Raw genomic sequence first — 27,787 nt, forward strand, 5'->3', positions numbered from 1 at the left:
TTATGTTACCATAATTTATTCTACAAATTTTACAAATCTCAAAAAACAGTGGAGTTCGTTCACGTACAATGCATCTCGCATGCCACGTAATGATAATAATTACAAAAACAGAATTATACACCATAGCATTTTCGTGTGTGCATATTTCCATGATTGACAGCATCTGTTGAACTGCAACAAGGATCGACGTATTTTTTCTACATACGAACGAATCGTTATACGCGGGTCATCGTCACTCATTTACCGCGTATGCATCAGTACATAGCTATACGTATACAAAATGCAATTTAGATTATTTTCGAGAAAATTCGTACAACACGGACACAAAAGAACTCATTTGTTGCTAGGATACTGCGGGTGCCACCAATCCAAGATCTGTACACTCTCCGTGGGGTCAAACTCGACGATTTCTCCTATTCCACCCGATTGGCTGCAACCGAACATGTGCATGGGGATGCGATTGAAGGATTGGTAGTTGGCGGCGGTGAACATCAGCTGCACGCGACGGTGGTGCATGTCTCGCGACGTGGTGACTCGTACGTCCACTAGTTTGCAACCCATGACGGTGGGCGAGGTGATGATGTAATGGGGGCAGGTGATGCGCAACACGCAGCAACCTTCCTCGGGGTTGGCGTTGACGTCGTCCATAATGGCCGCCGGGTCGTAGTACTTGTTCCTCCTCTCGTGCAGTGACCAGTGAGGGTGGCGGTAATGGTTGTGCTTTCTGAGGTTTCTACCCGGTCCGAATGGGTGGAGATCGTTGGGTCTCGATTTAAGAAACTTGAAAAAGAACTGCCACTTCTCTCCCTGTTGGTGGTACCAGAAGGCGATGCACGAACTCTTCACTATTTTGTCGGTGTCGTCTCCGGGTCGGGACAGGCGCTTGACGAAGGGAGAGTACACGTAGTACAGGGCGCAGATCACACAAGCTCTCAAACGATAGGAGCGTTCGATGCACGTCGGTTGAAGATGAACGGGGAGCTCAGATTTGGGTGTGTAATATCTACAAGAAAATGGAAAGATTACACTCTAATATAAATAAAGATCATTCGTGAGACTACTAATAGAATCGGGCACTGTACCAATCTTAGTCGCGTTATAAAACAAAATATCAGCTGGGTTTCTTTGAATTTGGTGTATTTGGCTCTTATAGGTTGAAGACAGAATTTAATTACTATTTATTAATTTTACACTTGGGCTTCACATATTAAGAATAAAACAAAGAAACTGTGTGGTGTCTACTCCTCTACAAGAAAAGGTACAAATCTGATCAACACTAACCAAAATAAATGGTATTTACAACAACTTTCTCATTGTGTAAACATTTAATTAAATAGGGCCTGAATACTATTCTATAGAATAAATTACAACTTTCTCAAGTCTTGTTGGGTAGTCAGTGGCAATATATTTTTAAGAACAGTTAAAGAGTTTAGGGCAGGGTGAATTGACTTCTGGACCTATAGAATAATTAGGTTAATTTTTTAATTTACAGACCATTAATATAATGCATCCTTTAACTATTATCCATTATAAAAAAAGTGTTTAAGAATTTGTAAAAAATTTTATATTTTATAATTGTTATATATAATTGAGTATAAATAATTAAATCTTTATTCACATTTTTCTACACCAAAACCTTTCTATAAATTATGATATAAAATTGTCTTTAATAAATATTTTATTCAGCAATCCTTTCTCTGTCCAAATATGACTATCCGATGCTGCAAATACTAGCCATGCGCATGTTCTAACGACATTTTGTTCTGTTTATTGTCCATAAACATTAAGAATTTTGACTGTTTGAGGCAGAAGACGACGCAGTCCGACAGATATCATTTTTCATTCGATGATGGTATTTATCTCTAATGAAAATTAGAAATAACTAATTAGAATAGATGAAGTTACAAATTACAGAAACTGTTGCAACTAGAATTGCTCTTATTAGTTTAGCAAAGTCATTAGTAAAGGTAGAGAAGAATTTATTCTTATGGTAAATGAATATGTGATTTAATAAGCTAATAAAATTTTGATAATTAGATAGGAAAATAATGGCTATTGCACATGGCATCTTTATCCAGAGAAAACAAAGATCACAGAATCTAAGAGGTCGGATGAAACAAGATCTTGTCTTGTCGAAATGCAATAGATTCCTAATTATGATATAACTAATGCTATTATGTGTGTAGTATGTTCTATTTTGAATAACACAAACATCAGTACTTGAAAACTAACAAAACATAAGCATTTACTACCAAGATACCACCTAGCTGCAACTTATTTTCACATATTTTCTCATATTAATAATTACTGTCATTTGAAATTTGGAATGGCTCTGCCCGATAACTTGCTCAATAAACTGTTAAAATAAGAAAAATTATTATTAATTAAATTTTAATATATTAAATTAATAAGTCAAACATCATCAAACTAACCATAATTAATCTAATAAAGTAAGACAAAAGTTCAACCTTTTTTTGTGTATGGACTACTTTTAAAAAATTTTTTTCCTGTCAATCTCATTATTATATATCATATATTATATACTATTAGATTATACACTATTATATCATACATAATATTCGTGCCATAATACTGAAATACTGAAAAACCTAAGTAAGCGATATGCCTTAACAATGAGTAAGCTCAGAGAAATGATCAATGACCATTTTGGAGCACGGATATACATGAGTGGAATGTCCTTCTGCCTGCATCGGTCCACATCCGGTTGTGATCAAAAAACACCATTTCTCCAACCTCTACCGGCCATTAGACATATTGTTCACTTCACTTCATAATACAAGCATAAACTTGACCATTATCTGTTTTATTATAGTCAAATTAAACAGAATAGACTGTAAAGGATTGATTAAAAATAATCAATGTAAATTAAATTAATTAAAATTTTCAATTAGGGAAGAAATGGGGTTGGACTTGTTTTGGCCTAAGCTATAACACATAACACGCCCTTCCTTTCGATTATAATGACACATTAAAACATCCAAGGTGCTAATCTACATCTCCAACCCGGGGAAGAAACACTTGAATCCATTCGAAACCATTTCTTTAGAGTTGTAATCAAAATTAAATTATTAAATATTAAATCCTCAAAATGTATTAGATCAACAAATTAATAATTTAAACCAACTGGTGAAATGCTCTGCAATTATATCTTATGATAAATTAGTTCAATTAATTAATTTAATTGTCGAATCGGCCGAAAAAAATTCTCCAATCGATTAATTCTTTGTAATCCAATTAATTTGGTAGTTATTGATAAGTAATTTAATTATGTACGGAATCATTTGTTTTAAATACCTAATTCAATTTTTCAATATGCTAAACAGTTTAGCAGATAGCTTATTTACGCTTTATCACTAACTATATATTTCTACTTTCTATAGTGCAAAAAATATTTTTAATTAGATGTTGTGGATAAAACTGTGATAATGGCCTAAGAATGCTTGCTGAAAAAAAATATAAAAAGACAATAATCAGAGTTTTGATGACTTATTGAATGTGAAGAGTAAATTTTTTGAAAGTTTTCTCTAGAATAAAAGTTGAATTTTTATTAATAGTGTAACTAGTCATTGCAGCTAAGTATACATATCTTTCACTATCTTATATATACTTAAAAAGTATTAAAGCATAATTATTTTCACAGTTTTTGCATTGCAAAGCATTGCAGTTTTAAAAAAGTCAATTCTTTAGTTTTGTATCGTTGTCTTGTTTATCGACAATGCATGTATTAATTTAAATAAAATAAACAAAATACTGTTTGGGTAGGCTTTCCTGTTCAATTATTATTTTTATTAAAAAATCAATGAAAATTGGCAAAGTAATATATTGGGTTGATGCATAAGTTCATAGCATTTATCATGTGGAAAGAAAATGACAAATGCTATGAACATACATTTGGAATAAAAATGTGCTTGTGAATATGCCTTGCATTTTGGAGATTTGAAAGAAGAAAGTGCTATTTGCAGGGTAAAGAATACAGTGTTTCGAGCAAAATGAAAATAAACATTGTTTCAGAGGGCCACTTTAACTCGAGTGATTCTCCACATCTCGGAAGACTGTCAGGCTTTGATAAAGACTGTTTAAATGCTTTAATCCACAATGATCTACATTCGACAAAGCAAGAATTGACAAATGTAATGAACTGTAATCAATAAACTATTGTGTAACATTTGTATTCTATGGAAAAATAAGTTCATAGCAATAAAAGCACTATGAACTTATGCATCAATGCAATAAAAAATTAATAGAAAATTGCTACTTTATGGTTGCAAAATCAGATTCTAGACTAGAATTCGTCAACTTTTCATTACCCCCTTTTCTTTTTTGCTAATATGGTTAATAATTTATATATAAATAAATCTTCCTGACCCAAGCTCTAGGCTCCCAATACCAAAACTTCCAATGCCATTTGGGTATTTTATAAAAGAAAGGTGGCTCTCAAAGACTGTTCAAATTGTTGGCTCAAACAATCAGTTAATAGATTTCAACTGACCAGAAACAAAATTCTTGACTCTTGGTAAGAGGTGCAGAGTTATTATTAAGCCATAAATCTACGGCTTAAGATGTCTGTCAGAGAAAAACACCAAAGTGCTAACAGACCATATGTTAATTTGTTTTATATCATCCCAAGTTACACACAATAAGCTGCATTTTTGGTAAGACATTGTTGACATCTAACAAACTTTATAAACAAAACAGAACTGTATTGCACTACAAGTAGTTTACATTAAATGTTAAAACTGCTCTATTCTCTCTGTTTATGAAGTTTATTAGATGCCAAGAATGGCCAACTTTAGGCCAAGAAAAATTTTTTTTTTAAATACAGTTTTTGTAACCTTAAAGTAGCAAGTTTTAGTTTATTATATTATTTTGTTTCAAATTTCACCAAGTTTAAACAACACTAAAATCCTCTCTGGTAAAAAAATTCTATACTGTATAATGTATTTTATGTAATAAATAGTGTATTCTATAATGTGTTATAAAATTATACTATAAATAAGTTTAATCAGAATAGAAAATTCTTAATTTTCTTAGAAAAATTAAGATTACAATATAAAAAAGACATTTTATAACTTGAAGACTCAGTTTAAACTTATAGATATTATTTTATCTCAAATTCCTATAATTTTTTAAGTATAATTAGAAATGTACTCAAATGATTTAAATGAAAATAAATAATAAGACTAAAAATTAGCATCTTAATATTGATATGAACTTATTAATATTGTTTTGGTATTGCAAAATGATAATGAAAAGAATTAAGCTTTAACCATTTTTTTTTTAAAAGGAAAAATAATGACAAACACATTTATTTAGGAGGAAAGAGCTGTCATACAAAACTACTGAAAATCTAACTGTATATTGTGGCTTAAATACATAAATTGAAAGGGAAAAATTTATGATTGTAAGCATATAAGCATATTCAAATTGTAATATATTGTAATCTGTTTTCCATTACTTACAATGTGAATATTAATCAACTAAACATATGTTAATTATCACAATTAATGATAAAATTGAGAAAGAGACAAAAAGCGAATCTGTTCACATTCCAGATAAAATAAGATAAAGTGCCTACTTTTACAGGTTCTAGTAAGAGGAATATCCATTTTTTAGTCATTTTTTGTTGTAGCTATAATAGTGTTTAAATAACAAGATACAATGCAGAATACTAAAAATACTCCAAAAAACATTAAAAATTGCATTAACCACTTTAATTTCAAATGCTTTTGGTGGTATTAACGTTTTTTTAAGTTTCTCTCGAGAAAGGTCATACGATGAGACCAAAATGTTAGAAATTAAAATGGCTAATGCACAATTAAGATTTTTTTGGAGTGGAGATAATAGGATGTATTTGGCAATAATCTGTAATTAGTAACTGTCCTTTGTGCAAATTAATCAGCAAATTATCAAAATACTAAATCTCGATAATCTTGCCATTTACTGTAGGCAGAGGAGAGTTATTACAAATTCTGAACCTGTACTATTTTATTTATAACATTTTATTATACTGTGATTTTCACATTTATAAACTTTTTAATTATTTTTTTAAATAAGTGTCTCAACATAAAAATTATCCCACAAATTATTCTGTAAGAAAAGTTGTGTGCATGCATACATATATGCATATACACTTCTTACAAAACTATTCATGATACTGTTATGTCATGCATATAAGTATACATGCACACTCAAATTTTCTAAATACATGTACATCTTTGCATACCGATTTTGAAAAACATTCAGGAATTTAAGTGATAAATTTATAATTCTCATTATATTTATGTAAATGTACTATTGTATATTAACAAATAACAGTTATATAAACCAACATCTTCATACATAATAAGCCAACAACTACCAGATGTTATAGGGCTATTATATTGCAATTATTTTAAACTATTAAATCTAATAAGAGATGACACCTAATGCCTCCCTCTGATGACAAATTATTTAGTAATTAATTTAAAATGATCGCAATATAATAGCCCAATATAATCTGGTAATTGTTGGCTTATTATAAATGACAGTTATTTTTACATAGCATACAAGTTGTAAGTTTCAGGAAATCTAGTAATTGATTCTTTCACAGAACAATTTAAATATTGTTTCAGAGAATCAAATTTAAAATGTTAAAGATAGTTTAAGAAAAACAATTAGAAAAATGAATTAGTGTTTAATGTTCTGCAAAATTTTTTTTATTTAATTCTAAGTTTTATTATGAAGTTTATCATCACTAATTTGACATCAATCACTAAACATCATGTGATGACAAAACTAAATACATGAAAATTTGCAAACCTTTTATAAATGGTAATCCAAAATTTGAACGTTTGAATGACGTAAAAAGAACTTTTGCAGATGCATGCAAACGTCTGAATGTCTTCTGGCAAAATGTACTCCGCCAAAAGATACCAAAGATCTAAAGGATAATCCACACCAGCTGTAGAATCTGTAGTTGTATTATCTTTCTTCTTTGTACCTTTTTCTGGAAAAATATTTTTTCCATTACTTAAACTAAATTGTTGAAACTAGAATGAAATTGAGAATAAAACTTTCTTATTGAGTAAAATTAAAAATGTATATATAATGAATGCTTTTAAAAAAATCCAGCAACATTTGATGGTGTCATCTGTTATATTTTACTAAAAACTTTTATATTTTTATTTTTAACTATTATAAAATGGTGTAAAGCTTAATTTTGAGGGTAGGGGCTAGTTTTATAAAAACTTGTAAACGTTAACGAGTAAAATTGTCGTCAAATCCAACCCTACCGGAAATACACACGACCCACATTATCTCCCAACCCGCTTGACCTTTAATCAGCAAAGTTTAATAGCTCCAATCCCCCTAATAAACAAACCTCCCTGCAAAATTTCAGAAATTTTTGACAAAAAGCACAGGAATTATTAAGATTCAAACAAGATCAGAGTAAACAAAATCATGCCCCACACACACACCCCCATATACAGAAATTACTTCCCTTTTTTCTTTTTTCTTTGCATTTTTCAACATTTCAATGTATCCTAAGTCTGGATACATTGAAATCCTAAGTCTGGGGGGTCATACTTTGCCAGATCGCCATACTTTCTCTCTGTATAACAGCCGGGAAAGTAAAAAATGTTAAAACATTCTTCAAATTAAATTAAAATATTTATTTGCAATTTGACACAAAGATGTAATATCAATATAACAATCTTCATATGTGTAGATTTATTATTGATTGATGATGTGGCATTTATTTAAGTATTTTTGGAACACGAGTCTAAGAAATGTGGCGAATATACTTGATTCACAAATAAATTTGTTAGGAATAGATTGATTAGGATATTTGGCCAAATACCATATAATTATTCAGATGTTACTGTTGCCAAGTAGCAAATATCCTTGTCTTTCCCAACTATCGAATATTCAGACAATTTACTGTATTTGGAATTATATCAAACAAAAGCCTTGGAGAGGTTTTTTGAAATACTGTCCACTTTAGTGTATATGTTTCATTAGCACCTGCCATAAAATCAGTTAAAAATATGCCAAAAATTATATTTTAATAAAATGTTTTTAAATTTAAGCATTTATTCTTTAAACAAAAGAAAATCATCCAAAAATATCTTAAGGTACTTTATTAATTAATTATAAAAAAATAGTGATGGATCCAATGCAAAGAGACTATTTTTCCACATCTGACTCATTATTATTAAGCAGTATCCTTAAATCACCACATTCAATTAATTGCATTCTGGAAAAGATGACAAATTCTAAGCTTAAGTTACTGGATTATTTTTGGCCTCCATTATGACTAATTTAATTATGATTAGTCCTCACCAAATACACCAATTCTCGTCCAATCTCTGAAGTTAAGCTGAATGAGGATCAGATATTATTTTGGTCAAAGATGTCATGATTTCTAGATCCTCTGGCAGATCTGGAAGATTCCAGTCTGTATAAACAGGTAGGGTTAGTAGCAAGAATAGCACTCAGTGGTAAAAGGTATGAATGTTTCCTATGCAGGGAATGGGCATTAGAAACATCACATTATGTATAAATAAGATTGAGATGATTAAGATTAATTTAATTATTGCCCAAATTGAGTCTAAAGATATGCAAATAATTCACTGTCTTGTATAAATATTAATGATTAAAGGTTAATTTTACATATTCCACACAAAAGAATCAACCCAAAGAACATGAACTTGCCACTAAGAATTTTTCTAACTTGTTTAATATTCAAACTTAAATTCTAATTATAACATTGTCCTTATCAGAAACCAACTAAACTTCTAAACCCCTACAATAGTTTTAAGCCAGTGCAATAAATTAAAATTCTAATTCTACAGCAACGAGCTGCTTAACTTTTCCAACAAAATTTAAAATTTTGGTGGCACCATCTGTTATAGTCTGATATTTGGTATATCAGATTATAATAGATCTTTGGTGGCACTATACTATAGTAAATGCTAATAACAAGTAAAATTTTCATTAAGTCCGACCCTAGTGGAGATATGACACACAACCCCCCCTGTATCTCCTCACTCCCTTGACCTTTAATCACCAAAATTTAATAGGATCAATCTCCCTAATACACAAACCGCCATGAAAAATTTCAGAAATTTTCAACAAAAAGCATGGGAATTATTAAGCCTCAAAGAGGATGAACAAAATTGTGCCACATACACACACTAACATCTATACATACTCAATGTTTCAAGATCCTGAGTCCAAAAGTGTAAAAATCTTGTGGGGTCTTTTTCACTAATTGTTATATATAACAGATAAAATATGGCAGAGTAAGTACAAAAAAATATGATACCAAAATGGGAGAAAGGCTGTTATTTAAGAAAGTTTTAACCAATACAAAAAAAATAGATATAGGCTTAAAATAGAAATAATAAGTATCAATCTTTATACAAAAGAATGGCACATCATTTACCCTTCAGCAATTCAAAGGTATCTTTGAAAATCATAATGATAAAAAGTATTAACGGTCTTTTTAAATGTAATTTTAAAAAGTTTTAATTTTATTGATGGGTACATTGATTTTAAATCCAGGCTTACAAGTCTAAAGGATTTCTTACTTTGACCATATAATAAGTGAGAGTTTTAATTTTATTGTTCATCAATTCTGATGATCAAAGTTTATATTGAAAACACTTAATAAAAATACTTTTACTTTAACACAGCACGTTCCATGAAAAACCAGAAAGTTGGGAGGATGAGCAATGGAGTAGTAATTTTGACCCACAAAACTTCCAAGTCTGAGGTAAATAACTGCAACTGGCAACATTGTTGATGTGCATGAACATAATACAATGGACTGATAAAATAGTGCTGCAACTCATATAATTGCGTCCTTACTGTACATGCATGAATCAATTAACATCCATTGGTTCGTGCAAGTACAGTAAGGAGGGACAATTACATGAGTTGCACAGAGGTGTATCAGTAGAGTTTCCAAGATTACAAAAATAGCCACAGTTCTGTGGAAGATTTTCCATGGCATTCACTGCAGTTCTAACTATAGAGAATCTTCCACAGAAATGTGGCTGTTTTTGGAACCTTAGAACTTTACTCACACATCTGTGCACAACTCATGTAACTGTCTCCTTACTGTACCTTCACAAGCCAATGGATGTCCAATTTATTGGTCTGTTGTCTCATGTTCTTGCACATCAACAGTGTCGTCAGTTGCAGTTGCTGTTGCTTCAGTCTAAGAAGTTTCACGTTTCAAAATTACTACTCCATTGCTCATCCTCCAAACTTTTAATGGCACTTTTCTAGTTTTCTATTGAATGTGCCTTGTATAGAGAGGGTGCATGTGACGTCACATGACTCTGCTCACATATACAGGCGCCATATTGGTTGCTGATTTCACGTTACACCCTACTTGATCACTTTATTACATCAACGTGGAAGAAAGGAATTTTACTGGCTTTGCAGCCGACTTAAAAGGTAATGATTTGATAAAATATAAAGAGAAAACGTCTTTTATTGAATTGGATCCATAAGAAATGAAACATACGGATTTTTCATCCAACGATTTAACCACGTGGCCAACTATAGAGCATGGAGGCAGTAAATTATTTGGTTTTAACAACTAATGCTGTCATACTGGATCAGATGAAGGCATACAAATCACTCGATGCTCATAATTATTTGACAAGTGGATTTATTCATTGTGATATTTTATTCGTAACTTTGCTTGTAGGAAAGGTACGTATCTTCATGTGAGACTTTCCATTATTCATAACATAACTGTGTTAATATAAAGATTAATGTAATTTTATATTTAGTTACATTTTAAGTTAAGCTGTATTTATAATTACCATTATATTTTTTTTCTTTTGTCACTATATGGTTTTGTGTTGTACAAGTCTCTAACAACCTATTATTAAGATTAAATTAATTAACCTAATAAATGTGGTTGTAATAAATTGGAGGGCTTATCACATCAGGGACTGAGTGGTGCAAAATAGACTAAATTTTTACAAAAATTAGCCTTTAATTAACCACAAAGTTTTAGTAGAATGCATTTTGGGCACAAAAACTCATTAGCTTACATACACCCATACAGTATAAACACAAATATCTATCAAGACCATCATAACATAAATAACAATTCCAGACTAATAAATTCTGGAATTGGCTGAACAGGAGTTTCCAAATAATTTACTGTGTCTCCCTGTTCTACAGTTGGCCATGTGGTTAAATTGTTGGATGAAAAATCCATTTGTTTCATTTCTTATGGATCCAATTCAATAAAAGACATTTTCTCTTTATATTTTATCAAATAATTACATTTTAAATTGGCTGCAAAGCCAGTAAAATTCCTTTCTTCCACATTGATGTAATAAAGTGATCAAGCAGGGTAACGTGAAATCAGCAACCAATATGGCAATGATTGTTTTGTTGGGCAGAGCGATGACTTTATATCACGTGACTGCACCCCCTCTATAAGTAAATCTGCAGAATTTTATAGAATTCAAATCAAAAACATTAAAGATTTACAGTGTTTTGTGATTGTTTTCTTCATGAATTACTTACTGTTTTAAGAAAACTGATTTGTATTTTCTCAGTACGTAATTTAAAATCAAGCATATTTATAATCTTGATCAGTTTAAACAAATATATTGTTTTATTAAATCTTTAATTGATTGAAATAATTAATAAAAATTATAGGTCTGGTTACAATTAAGGTTCATTCTGATCTGGCTTGCCCATCTTAAACAGCAGCGACCGTAATGCAACACAGACAATGGATGAGACCATCATGTTCTGCAATTGATGAAGACAAATAACATCTTGACTAATTAAGGGAATTCACCAATCTAGCTTATATTGTTTAATGAGTAAGCTGCAAGTGCATATGCATTTGCATTTCTTATGTCTATCTTCTGGAGCTTGATCAGGGTTTTGACCAACGTGATTCCCAACAAAGATCCCAATACAATAGAGGCCCACAAGCCTCTTTTGTATTGGGATCTTTATTCTTATCAGGAGCAGGTCCAACTTACAATGGATTGATATCCATTGTAAGTTGAGCTAGCATAAGTGAGAAATAGGAAACAATGTCCAAAATTCCTAATGTTCACAATAAACTGTAATGGTGTAGATTATTATTCTAAATTGCATTAGTTCATTGCTATGTTAAATCCAGTAACAAAAATGCCTCAGTGAAATAGGCTAACGTCTTACCACTAGGATATCTAGCAAATTAAATCCTTCTTTACCCATCATTATTATTGAAAAGTAGTAAACTAAGATATGTTTTTGATAAAATAAACAATTCTTTGTTTAACAAAATATTAAATGTAGTAATTTGATCTAATTTGCAGATTGTTAAAAGTTTGAATAAATAACTTCCATCAAGTTTTAACAGAGAAAAAATCTGTATTATAGCACACATCTAAAAGATAGAAATTATCATATTGTTCCAAATATAGTACAATATTTTTTAATAAAAATTTTACTTTTCAAAGTAAAACATCATACTAAATACTAGCAGGTTCTTTCTAATCTGCATATAGTATGACATTACATGTAGCATTATTGCAACATGTTGATAATACAGGTTTGTTCTATTCCACTCGCATGTTGCCAATGCAATATTTCTTTTACTAAGTTTTTAGGCAAAAAGAACAAAAGAATTAGCAAATACTTTGAATCAAATTTCAAACATGCAGTTCCAATATGCACAGAATAACAATAATTGTGAGAGGGAGCAAAAATTCAGAATAATGGAAGGAAACACATGGCATCAGAAGTTGAGGAATAAATGTAACTGCATGGCTTTCACATGCAAGGCATTTGGAGAACAAAAGACTTGCAAGTTTCACAGACATGTTGCAGAATTCAGAAATAATGGTGCCAAGGATCTTTCAATTAAAAGACAATCAATTCAGTTGAATGCATTAAAAAAAGCACTCAAGAAGAAAAATGTAGACAATTCTACAGATGTAAAAATGAAGGTCAAACTATATTCGGTTCTTTTTTTTGTTTAATAAGAAACATTCCTTGTAATTTGGAGTTGTACTACATTCAAAGCAAAATGGTAAACATTTAAAATAATTTCTCTTTAAATGTACATTTATTATTTGTGGATACCTGTATTAAAAGAAATACTTACTTTTATCACACGAAACATCAACCGATTCTACTTTATCATTGTTTGCATCGAAATCATCGTCAAATTCTTCGAGATCCTTTTCGTACCACAATTTATCAACCGATTTTAAATTCTTCACTGAAATAAACAAATGATAAGAGATTAATTGATGGACGTCCAGATTAACAAACAAAGAACGAAACATCTTCTGATATTAAATGGCAAAAGAACAAAGTATTAAACAAAACATTGATTTAATTATGTTAGAATCCCATACAGTACATTATAGGTTCAATTTGCTTCCTATGTTATATAACCGGGAACCACAGAACAGCAGGTGACTTGAAGTATAACACTTCTAAAAATAACAGACGAAATACTATCAAACGATTCACAACACAATTAAAAATTATCTCGATGCCGACCTGTTCTTGTAGGCTATGGCGTCTACAACATTAAAAATTAGTAAAAATCTTTCGTGACAGCATTCTTGTTATATAATCGCGTTTCCAGCTGAGAGTCCTCTGGCGGATTCGGGCTATCCAGAAATTATTTGCATAATTATACATATCTACCCAGGATTCTTTTAGTCAAATTCAAATGTGAATTATAAGGCAATACAAACTATGAGTCCTTTATCCATTTACATCCTTTTAATTTCCTCCATTTTTAATTGTGTTGTGAATCATTTGCTAGTATTTCGTCTGTTATTTTTAGAAGTGTTTTACTTCAAGTTACCTGCTGTTCTGAGGTGGTTCCTGATTGGAATAAAAGGATGTAAATGGATAAAGGATTCAAACATAGTTTGTATTGCCTTATAATTCACATTTGAATTTGACTAAAAGAATCCTAGGCACATATGTATAATTTATTCAATTAAAATCGGATTATGAGTTTTTGTTTATATACAAAAGTTATATTCAAGATAATCTATAACATTTGCATTTCCCCAACCAACTAACTTTACAAATACTTTGTTATCTCAAATTTTGTCTTTGGCACTTCCAAATCTGCAATCATGCAATCCGTATCTCGAATTCCATTCGATATTATAGTCCTACAATAACAGCAAAACATGTCCGTTAACTTCATGATACCAACCACTTACAGTTACATTCTTTGCCGTAACTAATGCATCTTATTTTGATTCAAAGGCAACACCCAACAGTGATAAATGTTGAATTAGATATATACATATATATATATATATAAATTAAAATAAATTTTTAAGAAGTCTTCAAAGTCGATACAATACCTTCTCTAGCCAAAAAGTTTGTGGTTGGTTTTCTGACTCTAGTTGTCGATATTTTGCTGTTGGCAAAATCATCCAATGTCACATCTGAAAAATTTCATTTATATTTAGATAGTGACTTATTCTTAATGCAACTTTTAATATTAAAATATTCATATTAACAAAAATATATGTAGCAGCAACACACACTTTAATGTGAAAATATATTAGTTTTTAAACTAATATATTTATTTTTAAACTAATATAAATGCTCATTTAAAGAAATATTTTAGTTAGGCTAATTGTTAACACTTGTAAAAGTAAATATTTCACGTGCATCATCTCTAGTTACTAGTAGCTTTACAATAGCTGCTAGTGATGAGGAGGATCATATGAAATTCACAGTTCTGAGTTACCAGCATCATAATAATAATACAAGTATTAATAAAAGTAATGCTACAAAAAAAATTTATTCTTCATTTTGCCTTGAGGTGAGATAAAACCCGAAGCAGTACCATCTCAACAATAACTTGCATCCAAGTCAAAACAGAATTTTGCCACCCCTGCTTCCAGAGTGGTTGCCAATAGAGAACATTTCTGGTGCTAACATACTTGCTTGAGCTCTTAGAACTTCAAAGTACATTTATGGAACTTTACTGTATTCGGCTTACTATTTTCATTGATTTATCTCCTTTTGAACATTGTTGAACCCTCACATTTCAGCTCGATTCGGTCGTCTCATTGTCTCATCCATTGAACTAACCTTGTTAGTGTAAGTTAAAGCTGATGAAAGCCAACTCAAAAACAATTTTATGATTAATTTATTTGTTGTAAGGATGTTCTGGCATCTTTTAGCTATGCTGAAGAATGTATGACGATGTTAAAATTGCATATCCAAGAAAGAAGTGTGACGAATTTAGAACATTAAAACAAACTTTGTAAGCCAAAACATAGAGAAAATATGATCTTTGAATTTGTTGCATAAATTCAAAATTCACTGATTGCAAATTACGATCTGGATGTCCAGTTGTCTCGAAGACTGAGATAAACACAGCGTGCACTTATTGCACGGTCCAAGCATGGATATTAACAGTCACATGCAGATGAGGGGGGTCATCTTGTGATCCCAGCTCATATTTTTGTTTATATTATAGACAAATATTAACTTTGGAATTTGAAGTGTCTTTACTTTTATCCCCTCTGGTTTGTGAATACTTTGGAGTATATTTGACAAAAATTCAGTAATTATAGTGGTTCCTATAAGAAAAAATATCTGATGCTTCGCAATGGATTGTTGCTCCGGTGTGAATATTATATTATTTTGATTTGAGGAATTGTAATCCTGACTATAGTAGTAACTATAAAGTGTATTTATTAAATGAGAAGCCAAAGATTATTCATTATTATAATTCAACCAAAGCAGGTGTTGATACACTTGACAAATGTATTAGAACATATAGCTGTTGGCATGGGACAAGAAGATGGCCAATGGCTGTGTTTTTTAATTTGATCGATGTAGTCGCTTATAATTCATATGTGCTTTATTGCAAGGAAAATGAAACTTGGGCCAAGAAATATCTAAAATGTAAATAAGGTTGGAAAATTTTTTTGAAAAAGTCTAGGCAAATTATGCCAGATCAACATAAAATACAGAACTGAACATTCCCAAGGTTTACATAGTTGTTCAGTATCATAACTAAAGGTATTTGGCTTTCAATGCAATCAAGTGGGAGCAATTTCAAGAGGGACAGTTCAAATGGAATCAAAAGGAAGAGCAACAAGGAATGCTACTAAAAGTATTCCTAAAAAAGGGAGATGCTTTCTATGTCCAAGATCAGAAGACAGAAAATATATGAAATCTTGTACAAAGTGCATGAAATATATTTGCCCTAGACATACATCAAAAGAGAAATGTCATATTGTTAGAACATGTACTGAGTGAAATTAATTTAAATTTATAATAATTATTTTCAACAATAAAAACTGTTTTGAGTTCTAAAAGTTGAGTTATTTTAAAAATCCAAAGTTATAGAAACAAACATATCAATAAAAAAATATATCAGCTTGGGGTCAACTTCTAACCCCCCCTCATCCACAATGCATACATTTTATTTAGAGTTGAGGTTTCTTACTGACCCCTCTCATCTGGGTTTTCAAGATACACTTTTAGCATCCAGATGCAACTGTTAAAGATCATAAACCTATGCTGCCAAATTATTTAGAACTATATTAATGCCAATTTTAATCAGTTGAAATTTGACTTATAGATAAGCATTTCATACTTTAGTAAAGTTTCCATAAACAGTAAAATCTTGATTCACTGGTTTTCTCAAGGAACCCGAAAAACAACACCGGTGTGTGACGAAAAAACAAAAGAGTACATTCACCACTAACATTTTCGAACTCCCCGAGTTCTTCAGGTGTTAAAAGGAATTCTGATGAAACATAAAACATTTGGAATATGAATATTTAATGCATCATTCAAATCCAGAAGTGTTTTGTAAAGAACAGTAGTGAGAAGGATATTGGAAATGTTCTATCTAAATGTAGTTATGAGAGATACATATGAAAACAGATCAGATGTGCTTAAAAAAGACATTGGAGATTAAGAACCCGGAAATTACAGTTTGAATTCAAACAGGAAAAAAGGATCAAAAGAGTTTAGTGTTTAATAGAATTTAGAACTTCCTTTGTGAAATCTGACTTCTGAAGATAAATGAGAAATGTCTAAAAAAAATTTCAAGTTTTTAAAAGGATTGATATTGTTCCAAATCAAGCAGAATTTTGTGTAATTGTTGTGATAACACACAGTATAGTGGTAATAGTTAAATTACATTGTTGATTTTTACGAACAAAAAGAAAAAATTAATTTCAATCAGTTCGTAAGTCAATGCTGATTTTATTTAATCAGCACACATCATTTTACCACCTGCATACATGCACAAGCTAAAATATGAGAAACTATGAGATAATTTCACCTAGCAGTCACCAACTTGAATTGTAGAACACATTTAGATTAAAAATTATTTGTTTCTTTATTCATTGTTTATTGTTTCATAAATATGAAAAAATTGTTGCAAATACTAAACTACAAAAATGAAGCTTATATTCTGTGTCTGTAAATGAAAGAGAAACTAAAATTCTAATATATCCTGTTGATCAACAATCCTGTCAATTTTACACAAATAACTGACACATGAAAATTTCAAAAACTTGTAGTTGATAATATTGTTGTAGTGAATTCAATATAAACTGTTATATAATATACAGTTTATATAACAGTTATATTGAATTCACTACAACAATATTATCAACAGAAAAAATTACACTAAAATATTAACAGAAATGAATATTGTTCTAAAAAACATTATGTACTAAATCACATGTGGATTTTATTAAATCATTTTCTGTCAAGGAATAATGACAAACTATCAATTTCTTACAAAATGTATCAAATATCCCGCAAATCAACATTCAAAACATTAAAAATTATAATGCAAAACTGAAGATAAATTTGATGCATCTTGTGGCAACACTGGCGTGTAGTTTTCACTCTTAAAGTAACACTCTATTGTCGTCATCTAATATTATTGCATAATTTGTTAGTGAAAATCATATCTACATTAAAAAAAGGAGTAAAATGATCACCGGTATGCTTAAACATTGATGTATTTGGCATATTCACCAAAACTTTCCTTGGTAATATGAATTGTAGCACTAATGCTTGAATGTAAATGCATTGTTCACAGGATAACACACTAATGACCTTTACTAACATACTGTCCAACAATATGAATTTCAGCTGTACAACTGCATAAGTGCAAAGTATATACATTGCTGAAGGATGTATCATAATTTCTTCAGTGTTGCATTATGATTTTTATGGATTTTTCAATGTCAAGTTGCAGGACTTTTAATACACCTTGAATAAATATATTGAGAAATCATTTAAATTATTAGAAAAGCTTTATATAAACAAGAGTCAGACAAATTATCATTGATAAAGTTCTAATACCAAGAACATTAATCATAGATCTGCATATGAAATTATTCACAAGAGTTGTTTTGGAACCCATCAGGTACAGACTTTCATAAAGTCTGTACCTAATGGGTTCCAAAACAACTAACAAATGAGTGTAAAGAGAATTGATTGTTGCTCTGTCAATGTTTATTGAAATGCTACTGCATGGATGATGATGCCTTCTTGAAAAAAAGCTTAATTGGAGGTGAAACAAAGATGCTTCATTATAAGTCAGAGAGTAAATGCCCAAGTATGAAATAAAAGTATCACCATTTGCCTATCAGGAAAAAATTCAAAATGCATAAACAGTTAAGAAGGTGATACTTATTGTTTTTGGGACTTGAAACAGTGATATTGGGCCATTATCCTGAGTAGTGAACAGTACTCAGTACTGTAAAATGCTTTGCGAAAACAACTGAAAACCACAATACAAAGCAAATGTTGAGATCTGTCATCAACAGTTCTTATTCTACATACAATGCACATCTTCACATTATCACTAGAACAGTCATCTCTTAAAAACCCAAAGTTTGAGATACTGGATCATCTATCTCACAGTCCTGATCTCTCTTCATTGGATAATCATCTTTTCAACCACCTTAAAGATGCTTTAGGAAGTTGTCAATTGCTTCAGACTATGACATCCAAGCAGTGCATTCCAAGCTTGTCTTTCAGCCTGAATCTTTCTTTTCTGCCAGATTCAAAAGCTTGTGGACAGATGAAGCAAATGAGCCAAGGAGTAGGGAGACTATGTTAAAAAATGAAGTGGTCTGTTATAATGAAGTCTACAAAAAAATTGCAAATAAATTTGACTCTAGAGGGAGGCATTAGGTGCCATCTCATATTAAATTTAATAATTATAATTTAAATACTTTTTGGATTAAATTGAAAGAAAAGAATCAGCACAGAGTGAGACTCAAACCTGAAACTCCTGCTTGCCATACTGATGCATTGCCAATTATGCTACGTGGACCTCCGGTCTGATGTCCTCTTCCAGTATATTTAACATTACAATATAAGCATTGTCAATTATATCATAATTTATTAGTAATTTATAATTACTGTATTATTGCCAATATATAGCCCAATGTTTTAAGGCAATTGAATATTATTGCAATGTATTGGGTTTTGCAAGATGTTTATAATTTATAAACATTATATTCTCAGAGATACCTTAATGTGTTAACAACTACAATTCTGTAAAAATACTAAAGAAGTTTAGACAGTTGTTATAAAAATGTTTATTTAAATCATTTACTAGAAATTATTTTTCTAAATATACAATTGGTTAAAAATATGCTTGAAATATTTATTTCCTTCTCAATATTTTAATGCAATAAACTTAAGAACTAATAATTAAAAAAACAATGTCGAGAATTTTTCAGTATTTAATTTTTGCTGAACGATTATTTAAACACACCATCACAATTTTTAAGTATTTCATTAGTAGTACAGATTTGTATTTTGATCTGGCTCATCTGTTAATATGAGAAGAAAGTAAATTGATTTATTTTGATAGACAATTTTTCATATAAGAGGAGAGAAAGAGAGAGAGAACAAAACATGTGTTTATGTGCAAAGCATGTAAAATGACTTTCTTCAATAGCAATGTACTGTACTGTCTTAAACAATCCACAAAATTATCGAAATCTTGGAACAGATGAAAATGCTGATTTCTAGCAGCAGTTTCAACTTGAATAACATGCTTTAGCTCCTGGTCAACTTGTACATCATATACATAAGACTTGATATTCTGTAAGATTGTCCCAAGTACTTGAATATCCAAAGAGGTAAATGGGGACCATTTTATAACTGAAAGGTCACATTTATTTCAGGAAGATATTTTAAAGCTGCATGCTGTATTAAAAAAAATTGGGGTCTTACCCGTTTGTCTCGTCTAGTTTGTTATTGTGTTCGTTTCCTTTTTGCACTGTCTATCTAGCTGTTAAGTAGTATTAAGATTCTCAATCGTGTTCAGTTTTATTCGTATTAAGTAGCCTTCCTACTAACAGCCACTTGGCACTAACTTCTACACTTAGCTATTCGTGGCAGCTCTCAATTATTGGTGTTCGCTACACTCAGGTTTTCTTTTAGACTCTTTGGGGGACTATGGCCTTGCAGCATAAAAACTGCATACCAATATCAAACATAGAGGATACTGTAGCCATATGTATATTGTTCAGAAGAATCCTACCTTTCTTACTGTCTATCTCCTCTCCCTCCTTCTTTCCCTTACCCTCTTTTCTGCCAGCTAAACACTTTGTGTACAGCCAATGTTTTTCTTGTATGTATGTATACTGTACTGCAAGTTGCAAAAGTTTATACATTATTGATAAGTTAATATAAACATAACAAATTTACATTATACATAACTTATATATGTATGTGTGTGGGAAAAAAGTTCCTAGAATTGTGGCATAACACTGTAATGGTAGGACATAAGAAAACACTCATCTAATTACCTTCAAAGTAAGACTCTTCAGCATGCACATCCATGTATGCATACACACTTGTCCCACCAATCCCGCCATTGTTGAAAATTCAATAGCAAGGCTTCTTTTGAAACATTCAGGAATTTGGCTGTTGAATTCATTGTATTCTTTGGTATGGATAGTGCAGTGTACCATGAGTTCATACCATCTGTACAGTGTTACTGATAATTTCTATATGCAAATTTTGCATAGGTTGTAAGATGCAGTTCAGAAGAAACAGCACAAGTAGTAGGGAGAATGGTCTACATTATGATAATACTCAGAGTCACTCAGAACCTACGCAGAAATTCTTCTCCACCAGACTTCCTGTCACTGTCCAACCACTGTATTCATAAGATCTTACTGTGGCAGTTCCGTATGCTGAAAATGGGTTTCGAGTGGATGAATTTCATAACTACAAAGGATAGCAAATCAAATGAACACAAGAACAAAAAACAAAAGACATCCTCCAACAGTGTTTCCAACAATGGCAGGATCAGTAGGAAAGTGTGTTTGTGTATGCATGTACACACTCTGAAGGATCCTACTTTGAAGATGACTAGGTAAATGTTTCCATATGTCCAGCCATTACAGTGCTATACTATAATTCCAAAAACTTTTTGATTGTACAACACATTTCCTCATTGCATACACAGCATATTTTACAATAATAAAACAATTGAAAACATCATACTAATTGTCTGTAAGGTAATTTTTAGTTCATTTATCTGAAAAATGATAAAATGTCAAAAATCTTTCCCATATTATATATTTTATTAGGCTGCATTACAAGTCAAAAAAGTTATTGGTTCCACATCTGTCTCAGGATATAAGATTGTAAGCTAAACTATATGGATTATGCTCAAGTGATTCCCTTACTATCATTATGCAGAATTCTTGAAATGTACTATGCTTTTTACACTACTGATTCAGCCACTGAAAATTGCACTGTGTGATGGAATTAAATTAGTTTTAGAGACATTAAATTCCATCACAAACTATATTCTGTCTGAATTGGATTTCATTTATTTTGCATCATATACTTTCTCTCCATTTACATCTCATCACTTTACAAATTAGTAAATTTGGCAATATTCACAAAGTGTCAATTATATCAGGAATTGCTGTAAATCTTGGTACCATTTTGTACACTTCAAGAAGAAAATACAGTTGTTTAAAGCAGGGGTTCTTAACTAGGGTTGCAGAGACCCCTTGGGTTCCATCGGTAAGATTTTAGGGGATTCATGAGTTTGGACTGAAAAAAATTAACTCATCTTTATTCTCCCTAACCTCTTACTGAAATCTAATATTTCCTTCACTTATGAATGTATGCAATAAATGATTGTAATATTAGCTGTATATGTGGTCAACAATAAAAACAACAGCTATTTTTATATCCTATTATAGTTGTTTCATTTCTCAAAACTGGCATATCCATAATCCTTTTCTTTCTGATATAAACTTTATTGCAGATACTGACTTAACCAAAGACAAACTTATTGATCTTAGGACAAAAAACTTACTACAGTTGGAGTTTAACTCAAAAAGCTTTGGAGAACTCTGATGTTCCCTAAGAGAAGCCTATCCTCATCTTATAACACAAGCTATGGAAGAAAAGCTTCAAGTTGCAACAATATTTCTTTGAGAATCAGGATTTTCAACACTTATAACAATGAAAACAAAAAGTTGAAATTGATTAGATGTCCAATATGATATGTGTTGCCTTGTCAAATATCACACCACAGTTCAATGTTCTGATTAAAGATAAACAACAACAATCTTCACACTGACATCTTTCAAAAAATATAATTTAACTTTAGCTTTCCTATATTTTACATTGTATTATTATTATTATTTAATGTGTGAAGATAGAATCATTGTTTTTTATGTTGGTTGCTATATTTCAGTAGAACTGGATTAAGTATATTAAACATCGCAAAGCCCTATATGTATATAGAAACATAACCAAATGATTGCCTTAAATATTCGAGCTATACTCTGCTAATTTAATGATTAATACTAAGTAATTTGCTACTAGAGATAGACATTAGGAACCTATGGGCAGCCCCATCTCAGGGGACTTGTGTGAATTAGTTGTTCGACAATTGGAGAAAAAGGTCATACCTCTATTCCTAGCCAACATCCTAGTTTATAAAAGGTATGTAGATGACATCTGCATTCTTTGGAAGACTGAGCCCAATGTAAATGATTTCATGGACTACATGAACAATAATCCATATGGCCTTACTGTCAAACTGGAGCAGAAGAGTGACACAAATGCACATTTCGTAGATGTCAACCTTCGCCTTGACACAGAGTGCAAACCAGCATACATTGCAAACCTTGCTACGTACCAATATTTATTCCGTCAAACTCTGTGGACCCTTTTTCTTACAAGATCTCTGCATTCTGTGCACTAACTAGAAGGGCATACATGCACCACACTAGACAGGAGGATACTGTGACAGAACTAAAGCACATTGAAAACATAGTGGTAAAGCACAGGCATGGTCAAAGTATGATACATAATTTATCACGCAGGTACGCCAACCAACTAACAGCATGCCACACACATAGCACACAGGTAGACACCCATAATCATAGTAGCAATCAATCACACATAGAGGTGCAATACAATCAACACCTAAGTTCCATTTATAAAGAAATTGCTAACCATAAAGGCACAAAGATCAGATATAAGAGATCTAACACAATGTATGGACTGTTACGCAATGACAAAGACAGGACAGAGGAAAGTCAAACACCAGGTGTCTATATGGTTCCTCTCAGAGACCACAGATTCCAGAAAGATCTAGTATACATCGGATACACGAAGCACTCACTAAGCAAAAGAATACAGGAACACTGGTATGATATTGCCAACCAAAGGCATACCACTGTCCTAGCTGCCTATGCCACAGACCCTGAAATACAAGCTGACCTCCATAGGGTCAAATTGGTAAAAATGTCAGATCAGGTTCAACACCTTCGCAACCTTGAAGCATTGAAAATATATAAAGCCAGCAACAGTATTAATGTGAAAGATGACGCCAATATTTTGTATCCATGAAAGTGGTGCTATGAGAAAAAGCATAAACAACACTAGCGTAGTGCTATCATTTCTACACCAGCAAACACATTGTATTATTTATTTGTGGGGATGTAACAATATTTTTATCACTTCAGTAGCATGTACGACAAAAATTAGTTTCCAATTTTTAAATAATTTGGAATTTAAAATAATTTTAAACACGTTGTTTGAATTCCAGTTTCAAATTTTATACTGGTCAATAGCCTGACGAAGACCAAGTTTTGGTCAAAAACGTTAGTTTTTATCTAAAGCTATTCGTACTGGGATATAAAAATGGTTTTTAGTGTGTTGATAGGCACCATCTCTTAACTAAATTGATAATTATAATTTTAATAATTTAATAAATAATTTTAAATCATCTGGAAGAAAAGAATTGATCTGGGATGGGGCTTGAACCTGCAACCTCTGCTTGCCAGATGCACCACCCAAACCCTGAGCTAGCCTTTGCTTACTTAGTATTAATCATTAAATTAGTGGAGTTATAACCTGATTATTTAAGGTAATTGTTTAGTTATGTTTCTAGATACTTATATATAATGTACATACTGGATAACTATAACATGAATAAAACACATCTTTAATAATCCAGCAAATAAATATTAGCAGCATAAAAATGTTTTTGATTGTTTTTAATGATCCTCTTCAGTTAACATAACATAGAACACCAAAATATCAGCTTACACACGACAGCAAGACATTCAAGTCCATTGGGATCAAGCAGCAATAATTAAACCAACAACAAATTTACACACAATGAAATATCTTGAAAGGTTAGAGATATTTAAAGTGCACAAGAGAAAAGGTTGCATCAACCATAGGGATGCAGACACATTAGCTACCACATGGCAATCCTTTTATGAAAATTAATGTTATTAAGGGACTTTTGTTTGTTTTAGTTTTTTTTTATTTTATTTTATTAAGTGACATTTTCAGCTTAATTTATATTATTTCTGCGTTCGTTTATTTTATCAACCACAACTACTTTTTCCGTTATTTATATTTTCATCTTGGAATCCTTATTTTCATATTTATGTTCTATTTTATGTTAACTGAAGAGGATAGTTAAAAACGATCAAAAACGTTTTTATGTTGCTAATATTTATTTGCTGGATTATTAAAGTTGTGTTTTATTCATATATTTTTAGAACTGTATTAATTTAAAATTTTATGTTTTGCATTTAAAAACATTTTTTTGAGATGGAGTCTGTGTTCTTCACCTGACTGACAAAGAGGTCTGTGGAACAAAAAAGGTTAAGAATCTCTGGTTTAAAGAAATCAAAGTTTAAGTAAAGGAGAAATGTTTTCAGGCCTTTATTAAGACCAATTTTGGCTCACAGTATCATTTGAAATGAAGCAGGATACAGTGTGTGTTCCTGCATTCCAGTAAATGCTTCAAGAACAATTCATTTCAAACAATATCACGAACTGAAAGTGGTCCAAAACATTTCTCTCCTTTATTTGGTTTCAAGATAGTAACCATGGATGATTATATCTAAAATAAAAAATGTCTAGAAGCAAAGAGTTGAATGGCAGTCTAGGTAGCATAACTAGCAATGCATCTGCAAACTAAGTGGTAGTCGTGGGTTTAAATCCTGCTCCGAGCCAATTCTTTTCTTCCAGATTATTTAGTAGAATATTAATTTAATTATAATTATTAAGTTTAATAAGAGATGGCACCTAATGCCTATCTCTAGTACCAAACTCCTTAAAATTTAACTATTAATAGCAGCAGTAAAGTAGCCCGATTCATTACAGCAATTCATTTGACTTTTTATTAAAAACGTCAGGCTTTGAGATGTTTGTATATGTTTTCATTATTATTAAATGCATTCATTTTTCTTCTAAAATTTTAAATGAATGAAATTTATGTAATTTTATTGCTCATATTACAATTTGAGATAAAAATCTGATAGTGTTTTAACTTGATCTTGCATCACAACTCATAATCACAACAGTGTCATATGAACCTTTACTATAAAAAGTTTTCCCCTACTGACAAAGTGAACATTTAATAAGTGATACATACTAAATATGACAATAACACAGCTCTCAGAAAATATTTATTAAACAGAAAAGAATGAAAATTTTTTAGTGTCTGATAACACAAAACTTCTAATATGCTGCAGTAAGAGAATTTGTTCAAATTACTTTATAAAAGTATTTTCATAATTTTGAAAGTACAATATAATTTGTGAGAGCATACATTAATTGCCATTTTCATTAGTTTATCATCATCGTCGTCGTCATACAGTATACCGATTCATAAAAACAAGACACTTAAATTATTACTAAAATTTACAATTTATGAGATTTTTATCACTAGTATTTAAGAGAATGATCATATCAAAAAAAGAGGAAAAGTTATAGAATATACATCTTAAATATTCTCAAAATATTATACATTTTAAGTATTTCTTTATTGAGAAAACCTTTAAATATGAGCTCAAAGCTCAAAAATCATTGAAAGTGTAACCTCAAATTATAAACACTAGCTTACAAGAGTCCTTACAACCGATGACAGTTTATGTGCAGAATGTGAAGATACGAGCATCCACAGAAAATTTTTCAGGGGCAAGCTCAAAGACAATTTCAAAGTAAGAGAGAAAAAAAGACAGACAAAACTTCCCACGGCCGAGAATGTAAGGTTACACATCTCTATCACTTTTACAATTATAATTTATGAAATTTTCTATTGGATTCAGGAGGCACATACCTCGTCTCTCCCTAAGGATGCCTACATCCAAAGACGTATACACGAAATCATTTACTTTGTTTGGCAGACTCGACGATCATAATCAAGCAAAGGTAATTCGGTCAATAGCCGTGGCATAGCAATGCAGAACCGTCAACGAGTGGCATACACAAGGGAACAGGAAGCCGATATCAAAAAATTATATATTTTCTTAAATTTTATAATAGATTTACCCATTCTCAGTTTTTCAAAAATGATTAATGCCATAACGAATACCTTCATATCAGCACATAACACATTTATTCTTTGGCACGGGCACGGCTAGCAAAAGGAAGAAAGGAAACACACTGCCAAATGCGACATCAAAGCATCAAACATGGTGCCACCATGGAGGGCGTTTTGGCAGGAAAATACTCGACGGCTCCAGAACCGTCAAACGCAGCAGTTATTTGTAGGCTTTGATGTTTTATTTGAAAAAGATTGCAAGGAAGAAAATATGTTGTGTATTTTAATAGTGTTTTGTGTTAAAATGGCTTCGAATGTATCAAACTTACATTCATTTATTCTCGGCCGAATAAAGTTACAAGCAAAGTCTCCTGGAATTCACAGTAATTAAATATTTACATTACATGACAATTAGGTCTTTATTATCCACCAGCCACACTTCTATAATAACTACTGTTCTTTTTCAACGCTACAAAACAGTCAAACGATTAGAAACGTATAGAAAAATTAAAATTATAACGATAGTAGACGGTATTAACGGGCAAAAAACGTTAAAAAGTAGAAGAATAAAAAGGAAATATTTGCAGTTTAATTGAAAAAATCCTCACCGGCTGGTTGATCAATTACCAGATGTTTGCCACTTCCCTTTCTGCCCCCTTTCGGCATAATGTCGCGACTTAACTTTTCCGTTCACTTCCTCTCGTTTCGTGCCCATTTTATTGGAAATTCGTTAAAAAATATAAATAAAAAAATAAAAACCACGTCAAACTTTAAACCTCCCGAATCGGCCGCCATTACTACGGCTCTGCCCATGCGCACTAGAGCCGGAATGACATCATACCCTCTCGTTAATAATTCCTAACGTGGTAAACCGTAATAAATTTCCTACCAGACGATAACTTTTCTGTTTATATTTAAGCAAATTTATTTTTATTA

At 31.2% G+C, this 27,787-nt stretch overlaps 1 protein-coding gene across 1 annotated transcript; it reads right to left on the reverse strand.

Moving 5' to 3' along the window:
* Positions 1 to 27,677, reverse strand: fsd (fates-shifted). The gene is made up of 5 exons (XM_067265367.1): positions 27,460 to 27,677; positions 14,376 to 14,459; positions 13,142 to 13,258; positions 6,820 to 7,006; positions 1 to 1,003 (listed from the first exon to the last, which is right to left on the reverse strand). Exons 1-5 carry the CDS (start codon positions 27,515 to 27,517, stop codon positions 334 to 336), a joined length of 1,116 nt encoding a protein of 371 aa, XP_067121468.1. The 5' UTR covers positions 27,518 to 27,677; the 3' UTR covers positions 1 to 333.
* Positions 27,678 to 27,787: the final 110 nt, after the last annotated feature.

Source organism: Centruroides vittatus, unplaced genomic scaffold (genome assembly GCF_030686945.1).
Source record: "Centruroides vittatus isolate TY-2023 unplaced genomic scaffold, ASM3068694v2 contig_221, whole genome shotgun sequence".
NCBI lineage: Eukaryota > Metazoa > Arthropoda > Arachnida > Scorpiones > Buthidae > Centruroides > Centruroides vittatus.